The following is a 12,467-nucleotide window of genomic DNA, read 5'->3' as shown; positions in this document are numbered from 1 at the left end:
TTTTTTTTTTACTAATAGCCCAATTTCATAGCCTTAAGAGTGTGCATATCATGAATGCTTGGTCTTGTTGGATTTGTGAGAATCTACTGAATCTACTGGTACCTTGTTTCCCATCTAACAATAAGAAATATACTCAGACCTGGATTAATCTTTTTAGTCATAGCACTACTGTTATTCTGAACACTACTGTGTATACCGTCTGTGAATAAAAATCACCACAGATGGTATTGCAGACATTTCAGCAGGCTTGAACTTGAGCGATACGACCCATCTTACCAAAGTGAAGGCTTCTGTCACAATTCATGATTCATGCTGTTTTTGTCTCTTTTAACCAGGTAAATCTGTGGTCCTCCAGAGGGCTGTTGCTGCTGCAGTCAAGGCCCAGCTGGCTCTGCCGTGGCTCCCTCCCAACTGTAGACTCCACCATGAAACACAAGTAAATGTTTCAAGTGGTGCCTTGTTTTTGTGAACAGTGGGTGACTTAATTATTTTCCAAAACTTTGCTTCCTGGAAGAAAAAAGAGAAGAAAATGGATCCCACCTATCATATCATAGGTGGGATCCATTTTCTTATCTTGCACCTGTACACCTGTAATGTCAGTCATATTAAATAAATGATAGTCACACAAGTGAAGGGAGTGAATTAAAAATTACCATTACTCTGTGGTGAAATGTTTTTTGTTTTTTTTTTCTTTGGGAGGGGGCTTCAAATTAGAATTTTTTTTTTTTTTTCCAGTCTGTTCTTTCTAAGCAGTCTCTGTTTTTTATGTTTCCAGTTTTGAGCTTTAACTTAAAATTGTCATTCCCAAACCAGTTTGGTGTGACATAACATAACAGTATGAAGCATATTTTCAGACATTAAAAAATGTTAATAGGCTGTATTTTACTCTATTGCCGACGCTGCAGCTAGCAAGCTAGGCTATGTTATGCATGCTGTTTGGCCAATTTGAAATATTTAGGGAGGTGATGGTCTAGTGGTTAAGGTGTTGGATTGAGACCAGAAATCCCAGCCTGACTGGAAAATCACTAAAGGCCTTTGGGCAAGGTCTTTAATCCCCTATTGCTCCCGGTGTGTAGGGAGCGATTTGTATAGCAGCACCCTGACATCGGGGTGAATGTGAGGCATTATTTGTAAAGTGCTTTGAGCGTCTCATGCAGATGGAAAAGTGCGATATATAAATGCAGTCCATTATCATTTACCATAATTACCCATTTCCAAAATTGTCCCTTGACATGTTACCCTGTCCATCAAATGTCAATGAAGTGCATGTCGAAGACAAACTTTTATAAGGGACACAGCACACTATTTACTTGCTCTGGTTGACAACAGGGAGAACATACCATATTTTACTTTGAGCAACAGGATTTATAATATGCTTAAAATGTTCATGCTTTTAGTGGCAGAGAACAGGAGCGAGGGGAGCGCTTTAAGGCAGTGATTCACAGTTGATTGAGTTTTTCACATTAGTGTGAAAACTCACAACCTCACCTAATGCGGTGATAACCGTTGTCACATAATGCAATGCAAATGAGTTATTGTTAGCATGAAAACTCACTAATAACACCCAAATATGATACAGGTGTTGCATAATGTGAAATGCTAGTGGGCTAACATTAGCATGAGCTGAGTGTCACCATTTCAGGCAACAAGATTTATAATACGACTGAACACGTGACAATCTAAATGTGTTTTTTAAAGGAAAAGAAAAACCACTGATAAATTACGATTGGGTTAGTAGATTATGATATTGAGAGCCCATATGAAAAGCTGCAGGCATGTGTGGTCATTTATGTTAAGAGCGTTTAAGCATGGCTGGTCTAAAGCCACCAGCAGGCGAACAGCATGGTCGCCTGCTGGTGGCTTTAGACTGCGCTTTTCAGTATAGAATGGGCAAAACGCATAAGCAGCAATCAACATCCCGGATCAGTATCTGGTTCTGATACAGTGTAATTCGCGGATTGCAATTTCCCAATCCAACCTGCGGGACAATCCGATACTGGACAGAAACCACATCTGTGCTGCCTGGTGTCTGCTCTCTGCTGTTTACTGCTGAACAGAAGGAGAGAAGGGGGAGTGGGAAGTTTCTGCACTGAAGGCGAGTCATTTCTTCCGCAAGCCCGCACCAGAAATGAGTTTTAATCCACTGGTAACAGCAAATTTCCACCTGGCTCTCCGGTTCAAATGGTCTGTGCCGCAGAGCATGGATATTCCGAAAAATGAACTGAATTGTTATTGAAAATCACTTCAATGTCCTGAGGCCGTGAAGCCGCAACTTGAGCACATCTGAAGAGAGCAGCCAAACAGAGATTCAGTTTCTCGCCGCTGACCGTGAAAACCACCAAAATCCTTCAGTGTTTATAAAATTACTCCCGTGAGCACCACTGATGATACATTTAGAAATGTAGTTTATTTTGCAGTTGAAAGGCTTTGTGTTTGCTCAGCAGGAAAACAGCAAGCAAGGGTGGCACAGAGAGAGGTAGAGAGAAAGCGAGCCAGAGAGAGGGCAAGAGAGGGGAAAGAGGGAGAGAGGGCTTTCACACCAGCGCATTTTCACCATCTGTAGCTTTCTGTGCTCATGCTACATCACAACAGTGCCGCAAGCAATCCAGGGTTTTTTTTCTGATTGGTTAAAATTGTGTCAATGGTGACATTTATGAAATTGTCGAATTCTGCTTAAATGCTGATTTTTGAGGTGAATATTTCAATTGTAAGCGCTCCTTATTTTCATTGATACACATCAGTCGTTAGTTTATTGTTGGACAGACTAATTGACTTGCATGTAACAGACACACTGATTTGGGTCTGAAAGAGTTATGGTATCACCCTCTGGGCTCACCACCCACAGGGTGAACCTCTGGGGTCAGGTGTGCTGTTCCATGGGTGGCAGTGAAAGTCGAGAGCCTTGACGGACCAGAACTGGGCAGCAGAGGGGATCTCTGGGGATGTGGAACAGCACTTTGTTGTGGGGGAAGGAAACAGAGTTTGTGCGGGAGTGCTATCTGTTACATGTGGTGGGCCTCGCCTCCACACACAGCCTCAGCCACTGTCCTTGATAGGGGTTGGACCTTATTCTTCTCTGGATTTGCCCATGTTGTGAGGCGCCTAGCAGCTGTGGGGATACTCATGAGTCCCCGGTTGAGCGCCACTACGTTGGAGTTTATTCTGGTAGATGAGAGGCTCACCTCCCTGCACCTTCGGGTGGTGGGTGTGGGGGACCTCTCACTGTTGTTTGTGCGTATGCAGTGAACAGCATTTCGGAGTATTTGGCCTTCTTGGAGTCCCTGAATGGAGTCCTGTATGGGGCTTCAGTGGGAGACTCTGTTGTTCGGCTGGGGGATTTTAACGCACACATGAGCAAACACTGAGACACCTATAGAGTCATGATTGGGAGGAATGGACTCCCTGATCTAAACCCGAGCAGTCATTTGTTATTGGACTTCTGTGCTAGTCATGGGCTGTCCATAAGGAACACGAACATAAGACTGCTCATAATTGTACAACCTCAGTTCCAATGAAGTTGGGATGTTGTGTAAAATGTAAATAAAAACAATACAATGATTTGCAAATCTTCTTCAACCTATATTCTGTTGAATACACCACAAAGACATGTAATGTTCAAACTGACAAACTTTGTTGTTTTTGTGCAAATATTTGCTCATTTTGAAATGAATGCCTGCAACACATTCTAAAAAAGTTGGGACTGGGTAACAAAAGAACACTGAATTGGAAACAGCTGAGTGTCATGATTGGATATAAAAGTAGCATGTTCAAAAGGCTCAGCTGTTCACAAGCAAAGATGGGGAGAGGATCACCACTTTGTGAACAACTGCATGAAAAAATAGTTCAACAGTTTAAGAACAATGTTTCTGAACGTTCAATTGCAAGGAATTTAGGGATTCCATCATCTACAGTCTATAATATAATCAGAAAATTCAGAGAATCTGGAGAACTTTCGACACGTAAGTGGAAAGGCCAAAACCAACATTGAATGCCCATGACCTTCTATCCCTCAGGTGGCACTGCATTATAAACCATCATTGTGTAAAGGATCTTACCGCGTGGGCTCAGGAACACTTCAGAAAACCATTATCAGTTAACACAGTTCGTCACTACATCTACAAGTGCAAGAGTTAAAACGCTATGATGCAAAGTGAAAGCCATACATCAACAACATCCAGAAACGCCGCCGCCTTCTCTGGACCTGAGCTCATTTGAAATGGACAGATGCCAAGTGGAAAAGTGTGCTGTGGTCTGATGAGTACACATTTCAAACTGTTTTTGGAAATCATGGACGTTGTGTTGTCAGGACAAGAGGAAAAAGGCCATCTAGATTGTTACCAGCGCAAAGTTCAAAAGCCAGCATCTGTGATGGTATGGGGGTGTGTTCGTGCCCATGGTATGGGCAGCTTACACATCTGTGATGTCACCATCAATGCTGAAAGGTACATCCAGGTTTTGGAGCAACACATGCTGGCATCCAAGCAACGTGACGTTCAGTGACGTCCCTGCTTATTTCAGCAAGACAATGCCAAGCCACATTCTGCACGTGTTACAACAGCGTGGCTTCATAGTAAAAGAGTGCGGGTACTAGACTGGCCTACCTGCAGTCCAGGCATGTCGCCCATTGAAAATGTGTGGTGCATTATGAAGCGCAAAATATGACAACAGAGACCCCAGACTGTTGAACAACTGAAGTCATACATCAACCAACAATGGGAAAGAATTCCACCTACAAAGCTTCAACAATTAGTGTCCTCAGTTCCCAAATGCTTATTGAGTGTTGTTAGAAGGAAAGGTGATGCAACACAGTGGTAAACATACCACTGTCCCAGCTTTTTGAAACGTGTTGCAGGCATCCATTTCAAAATGAGCAAATATTTGCACAAAAACAACAGTTTATCGGTTTGAACATGAAATATTTTGTCTTTGTGGTGTATTCAACTGAATATAGGTTGAAGAGGATTTGCAAATCATTGTATTCTGTTTTTATTGACATTTTACACAACGTCCAACTTCACTGGAATTGGGGTTGTACATGATACCAGAGCACCCTGGGCCGAAGGTCGATGATGGATTTTATGGTCTTATCCATCTGATCTGAGTCCACATGTTCTGAACACTCGGGTGGAGAGAGGGGCAGAGGTGTCAACCAGAGGTGGAAGTAAGTCACCATCAAGTCACTCTGTCATGAATCAGCAAGTCTCAAGTCATAATGACCACCAATGGTTTGCAAGCTGACTTGATGACTTGAGAATGATTTGACAGTGACTTACTCCCACATCTGTTGTCAAGTGATCGCCATCTGGTGGCGTGAGGGAGGACTTTGGACAGACCTGGTAAACCCAAACAGTGCGGGCGAACTGGGAACGTCTGGAGAAGCCCACTGTCCAACAGATCTTAAACTTACATCTCTAGTGGAGCTTTTCTGGCATCCCTGTGGCATTAAACCAGAATTGGCAATGTTCAAAGATTCCATTGCTGAAGCTGCAGCGGGGAGCTGTCGCTTGAAGGTCTTGGGTTCCTCAAGGGCCAGCAACCCTCAAACACCACGATTGACACCGGTGGTCAGGGAGGCCATCTGACTGAAGGAGTCCTCCTTCAATATGTTATCGGGGAACTTTGGCGGCAGTTGCAAGGTACCAATAGGCCTGCAGGGCGGCAGCCTCTGCTGTGAGGGAGACAAAGCAGCGTGTGTGGGAGGAGTTCAGAGTAACCATGTTGAAGGGCGTTTGGTTAGCACCAAGGTGCTTCTGGCAGGCCGTGAGACACCTCAGGAGAGGAAAACAGGGAACCATCCAAGCTGTCTACAGTAAGGATGGGACTCTGTTGACCTCAGCTGAAGAGGTAATCGGGTGCTGGAAGGAACACTTTCAGGAACTCCTGCATCAGACTGGGGTGTACTCTATAGTAGGGGCAGAGCTAGGGATGTGTATTAATATTTTTTCGATATTGATACCATTTTCAATTAAGGTTATTGATCTGATTCCCTAATCGATACCTCCTGTGAGTTTTCTGTGTACTACAAGTAGGCTTTACAGGTTTTCTATGTCAACAACATTTTATTGAGTCTTAAAGTAAATAAATATGAAATTGGTCACTGGATCCTTGATCTCTGGACATGAATAAACTCTACACGGTGGATCCTTGATCTCTGCACATAAATAGAAATAAACAAAATCTGTAGTTTTCGTCAAAAGCATTTCCTTTCAGCCATTATTGGCATAACAGTCTCTCCATATATCTGAGCTGAGTTCAGCCAGCTGCTGGAGTCTGCAGGTCTGCAGCCATACAGTCTTGGGCTGCTGCAGCGCAGGACGTCTCATTTTGGTAAGAAAAAAAAAAGTTTTGATCGATTGCAGTTTGTTTGTATTACAACGTTTGGAAAGAGGTGTCATTTGATTTAAACAAGGATTCTCTTTGAAGTTATAAATTCAGAGTGGACACGACTCAGCAGACGGCGGTGCAGTGTTTGGAGCAACAGAACAGAGGACGATTCTTGTTTCTTTCGCGCAACAAGACAGAAGTCCCAGTTAGTCACTTTAATCCGCAAAAAGTGACTCATGATTGCCATATTTTAATGGCGCTGTGAGAGGGGTTAAGAAGCGGAGTTGCCGCTTCTGAAAAAGAGGAAGGAGGAAGAAAAGATCCAATGAAGTAGTGGATCAGAGCACTGCTTCATTGGTTCAAGGTTCAAAGCAGAGCCATGCTGCAGAATCGGTTGATTCAACGTAGTCAATGTAGAGCAATTATCATTTTCCTGACAAAAGCCCTCAAAAACAACGGCCGCTCTGAAGGACCGATGAGGGAATCGTTAAGCAAAAAGGCTGTTGATGTAGGAGGTTCGAATAATTTCTTACCGATACCCGAAAAGAACCGGTTCTCAATACCCAAGCCTAGGCAGAGCTGGAAGCTGATGGAGGAGCCCTGTGGATTGAGATCTTTCCAGAAATGCTGAAGGCTCTGAGTGTGGAGGGATTGTCTTGGATGAGACATCTTTTCAACATTGTGTTGATGTCTGGAACAGTGCCTAAGGAGTGGCAAACTGGGTTGGTTATCCCCATATTTAATAAAGGGGACCAGAAAGTGTGTTCCAATTACAGTGGCATCGCACTACTTAGCCTCCCTGGTAAGTCTACTCCAGGGTGCTGGAAAGTAGGGTTAGGCCGATTGTCGAACCTTGGATTGAAGAGGAACAATGCAGTTTCCGGCCTGGATGTGGAACAACTGACCAGCTCTTCACTCTCACAAAGATGCTGGCGGGGGGCCTGGTGGTATGCCCATCCAGTCTACATGTGTTTTGTGGACTTGGTGAAGGGGTATGATTGGGTACCCCAGGAGATACTGTGAGAGATGCTGTGCGAGTAAGGAGTGAGGGGGTCCCCTCTGAGGGCTATCCAGTCTATGTACTCACAAAGCGAGAGCTGTGTTCTGGTTATCAGCAGTTAGTCAGACTTGTTTCCAGTGGAGGTTGGACTCTGCCAGGGCTGCGCCTTGTCGCCAATCCTGTTTGTGATATTCATGGTCAGGATATCAAGGCATAGTTGAGCGGAGGAGGGTCTTTTAGAACCCTCATTCTCCAGATATTGAGGGTCTGTCTCTGAGTTTCTGCCCATGGTTATGCTAGTCAGTTTGCTGCAGTTGAGTGCCCACAACTAACAGATGTTGACTACATCCAGGTGTGAATTCAAAGTTTTCCGTCTCCTAGAAGAGTGGCCAGCCAAGGCTAATGGGGCCCACCAACCTGACCATTTTGGTCTATGGCCTCCCAGGCAGCCCCAAATGAGTACAAGTCATGTAGGCCAGCCTGCCAGCACCGATTGTTGACCAAAGCCAACAGAGCCTGCCCGTGCAGCCAGCTGGGTCCATAGCAACCAAAGGAAGCTCTCCCATACCTAAGTGGAACAAGATTTAGCCACCCACTAGAACCCCTAATGAGGATCAGTGCACCTAAATCTGAGGCCATGGTTCTCAGCAGGCAACCGATGGATTGCCTCCTCTGGGTAGGCAATGAGATCTTGCCCCAAGTGCAGGAGTTGAAGTACTTCGGGGTCTTGTTCACAAGTGAGGGGACAATGGAGTATGAGATTGTCCCGACATTCAGCACAGCAGGGACAGTATTGCTTTTGCTCTACTGTACTGTTTTGACGAAAAGGTAGCTGAGCCAAAAGGCAAAACTCCTGATCTACTGGTTAGTCTTCATTCCAACTCTCACCTATGGTCAGGAGGGTTGGATCATGACTGAAAGCTGTCATGACCTGATCAGCTGATCGTGGGTACAAGCAGCCAAAATGGGTTTTCTCAGGAGGGTAGCTGGTGTCTCCCTTAAAGATCGGGTGAGAAGCTCAGTCATTCGTGAGAAGCTCTGAGTAGAGCCGCTGCTCCTTTGTGTTGAAAGAAGCCAGCTGAGGTGGTTCGGGCATTTGGTAAGGATGCCCCTGGGCGCCTCCCTTGGAAGGTGTTCCAGGCACGTTCATCTGGGAGGAGACCCTGTGGAAGACCCAGGACTCGTTGGAGAGATTATATCTCCACACTGGCCTGGGAACGCCTCAGTATATACACCAGTCAGAGGTGGTTAATGTGGCCCGGGAGGGGGAAGTTTGGAGCTCAGAGCGGAAGCTCAGAGGGGACCAAGCTGTCTCTGTTGCTGCCGCAACTCTTTGGAATGAGCTTCCGCTCCACATCAGAGAAGCCCATCACTGTCCATTTTTAAAATTTTAAAAACATTTTTAAAACCCATTTTTACTTTCTGGCTTTTAACCCAGCATGAGACCCTATTTTAATTCTTAATTGTATTTATTTGTTGATTACCCTTCACACTTTTTCTTTTTAACTTGTTCTATTGTTTTATTGTCTCATAAATTTTATGAGACAATAGTATTTTATGTTTAATGTACAGCACTTTGTGGAAGATGTATTTGTTTTAAAGTACTACAACCCCTGGCAAAAATTATGGAATCACCGGCCTCGGAGGATGTTCATTCAGTTGTTTAATTTTGTAGGAAAAAAAGCAGATCACAGACATGACACAAAACTAAAGTCATTTCAAATGGCAACTTTCTGGCTTTAAGAAACACTGTAAGAAATCAAGAAAAAAAAAGATTGTGGCAGTCAGTAACGGTTACTTTTTTAGACCAAGCAGAGGAAAAAAATATGGAATCACTCAATTCTGAGGAAAAAATTATGGAATCACCCTGTAAATTTTCATCCCCAAAACTAACACCTGCATCATGTCAGATCTGCTCGTTAGTCTGCATCTAAAAAGGAGTGATCACACCTTGGAGAGCTGTTGCACCAAGTGGACTGACATGAATCATGGCTCCAACACGAGAGATGTCAATTGAAACAAAGGAGAGGATTATCAAACTCTTAAAAGAGAGTAAATCATCACGCAATGTTGCAAAAGATGTTGGTTGTTCACAGTCAGCTGTGTCTAAACTCTGGACCAAATACAAACAACATGGGAAGGTTGTTAAAGGCAAACATACAGGTAGACCAAGGAAGACATCAAAGCGTCAAGACAGAAAACTTAAAGCAATATGTCTCACAAATCGAAAAATGTACAACAAAACAAATGAGGAATGAATGGGAGGAAACTGGAGTCAACGTCTGTGACCGAACTGTAAGAAACCGCCTAAAGGAAATGGGATTTACATACAGAAAAACTAAACGAAAGGCATCATTAACACCTAAACAGAAAAAAACAAGGTTACAATGGGCTAAGGAAAAGCAATTGTGGACTGTGGATGACTGGATGAAAGTCATATTCAGTGATGAATCTCGAATCTGCATTGGGTAAGGTGATGATGCTGGAACTTTTGTTTGGTGCCTTTCCAATGAGATTTATAAAGATGAGTGCCTGAAGAGAACATGTAAATTTCCACAGTCATTGATGATATGGGGCTGCATGTCAGGTAAAGGCATTGGGGAGATGGCTGTCATTACATCATCAATAAATGCACAAGTTTGTTGATATTTTGGACAATTGAAAGGATGTTTGGGGATGATGAAATCATTTTTCAAGATGATAATGCATCTTGCCGTAGAGCAAAAACTGCAAAAACATTCCTTGCAAAAAGACACATAGGGTCAATGTCATGGCATAGGGTCAATGTCAATGAGTAGATCTGATTTGATGCAGGTGTTAATTTGGGGGATGAAAATTTACAGGGTGATTCCATAATTTTTTCCTCAGAATTGAGTGATTCCATATTTTTTTCTTCTGCTTGGTCTAAAAAAGTAACCGTTACTGACTGCCACAATCTTTTTTTCTTGATTTCTTATAGTGTTTCTTAAAGCCAGAAAGTTGCCATTTGAAATGACTTTAGTTTTGTGTCATGTCTGTGATCTGCTTTTTATCTACAAAATTAAACAACTGAATGAACATCCTCTGAGGCCGGTGATTCCATAATTTTTGCCAGGGGTTGTATATAAATCAAGTTGAGTTTTGTCCCCTGCTGGAGCTGTAAGCCCCTGTGATCTGATCCTGGATTAGTGGTTGAAGATGAATGAGTGAGTTATGGTATAGATTCCTGATATGTAGGGAAATGCATAAATTTATTGTTTTGCCTTTTGATCACCTTACAGCAGGGGTACCCAAGTTCAGTCCTCGAGATCTACCTTCCTGACACTCTTGGTTGAAAGGTTCATTAATCCAATCCAATCCATTCCATTGAAATCCAGTGAAAGGCTCATTAAAAGCCTGCTAACGAGTCTTTCATTGGATTCAGGTGTGTTGGAACAGGGAGACAACGAAGAGTGTCAGGAAGGTAGACCTTAAGGACCGAACTTGGGCACCCCTGTCTTACAGTTTATCATAAATCATTTTGAAATGCAATATTCATATCTTGATATCAAGTATGTCAAATGTGAGAGGAATCTGATGAATCATGTAAGAGGTGAATGTCAAAATTGTTAATGTCAGTGGCGTGCAGGTGAAACTCGGCAGGCACACCCCTGTCTGTTATCATCATTAGGAAGTACAAATGTGTAATACAGGCTGGGGGTCATGTTCCTGTCATGTAATCTTACTGTCATATAATTTTCACGAGAATTTTCAGCAGAATAGAGGCTTGTTGTTGTGCTGATCTATCCTAGTAGCAGCCTGCCTCTAGCCTCTCACTGCCTAACAGTTGCAGAGAAGGAGATCCAAGAAAAAGGCTATTAAAGAGCTGTATATAAATTTTTAATGTAGCAGGGGTGGTGGCCAAGCGGTTAAGGCGCTTGGTTTAAGTTCAGAAGGCTCCGGTTTCAAATCCCACCCCTGCCATATTTCTCCATGTAATGTGGAGTTGCGTCAGGAAGGGCATCCGGCGTAAAATCTATGCCAATTCAACATGCAGATCCACCTTGGATTTGCTGTGGTGACCCCGAGTGCAAACAAGGGAGCAGCTGAAGGGACTTACTATATAAATTTTTAATGACAGAATTCCATCCATCCATTTTCTTCCGCTTTATCCGGAGTCGGGTCGCGGGGGCAGCAGCTCAAGCAAAGCCGCCCAGACCTCCCGATCCACACACACCTCCCCCAGCTCCTCCGGGGGAACCCCAAGGCGTTCCCAAGCCAGCCGAGAGCTGTAATCCTTCCAGCATGTCCTGGGTCTTCCCCGGGGCCTCCTCCCAATGGGACGTGCCCGGAACACCTCTCCAGCGAGGCGTCCAGGGGGCATACGGAAAAGAGCCACCTCAACTGACTCCTTTTGACGTGGAGGAGCAGCGGCTCAACTCCGAGCTCCTCCCGAGTGACCGAGCTCCTCACCCTATCTCTAAGGGAGCGACCAGCCACCCTGCGGAGGAAACTCATCTTGGCCACTTGTACCCGCGATCTCGTTCTTTCGGTCATGAGCCAAATCTCATGACCATACGTGAGGATCGGAACGTAGCTCGATCGGTAAATCGAGAGCTTTGCCCCCCTACTCAGCTCTCTCTTCACCACGACGGTCCGATACGACCGCATCACTGCAGACGTTGCACCGATCCGTCTATCGATCTCACGCTCCATCCGACCCTCACTCATGAACAAGACCCCGAGATACTTAAACTCCTCCACTTGAGGCAAGGACACTCCACTGACCTGAAGAGGGAAAAGCACCTTTTTCCGGTCGAGAACCATGGCCTCGGATTTGGAGGTGCTGATTTTCATCCCGGACGCCTCACACTCGGCTGCAAACCGCCCCAGTGCACGCTGAAGGTCCTGATTTGATGAAGCCATCAGAACCACATCGTTTGCAAACAGCAGAGACGAGATTCTGTGGTTCCCAAACCAGACCCCCTCTACACCCTGGCTGCGCCTAGAAATTCTGTCCATAAAAATAATGAACAGAACCGGTGACAAAGGGCAGCCCTGGCGGAGGCCAACGTGCACTGGAAACAGGTTTGACTTACTACCGGCAATGCGAACCAAGCTTCTGCTGCGATAGCCCTTAGCAAAGGCCCGATTTCATAGCCTTAAGAGTGTGCATATCATGAAT

At 44.5% G+C, this 12,467-nt stretch overlaps 1 protein-coding gene across 1 annotated transcript in view; it reads left to right on the top strand.

Moving 5' to 3' along the window:
* The window catches only part of ccdc22 (coiled-coil domain containing 22), a 134,237-nt gene that overhangs the window by 47,934 nt on the left and 73,836 nt on the right, over window positions 1-12,467 (top strand). The window contains exon 4 of the mRNA XM_034173463.1: window positions 336-436. Coding sequence (XP_034029354.1) covers window positions 336-436 — 101 coding nt within the window. The remainder of the gene's footprint in view (window positions 1-335; window positions 437-12,467) is intronic.

This window comes from Thalassophryne amazonica, chromosome 6, assembly GCF_902500255.1.
Source record: "Thalassophryne amazonica chromosome 6, fThaAma1.1, whole genome shotgun sequence".
Classification (NCBI taxonomy): Eukaryota; Metazoa; Chordata; class Actinopteri; order Batrachoidiformes; family Batrachoididae; genus Thalassophryne; species Thalassophryne amazonica.
The sequence above is the reverse complement of the archived record's forward strand: the minus strand, read 5'-3'. Positions and strand labels throughout refer to the sequence as shown.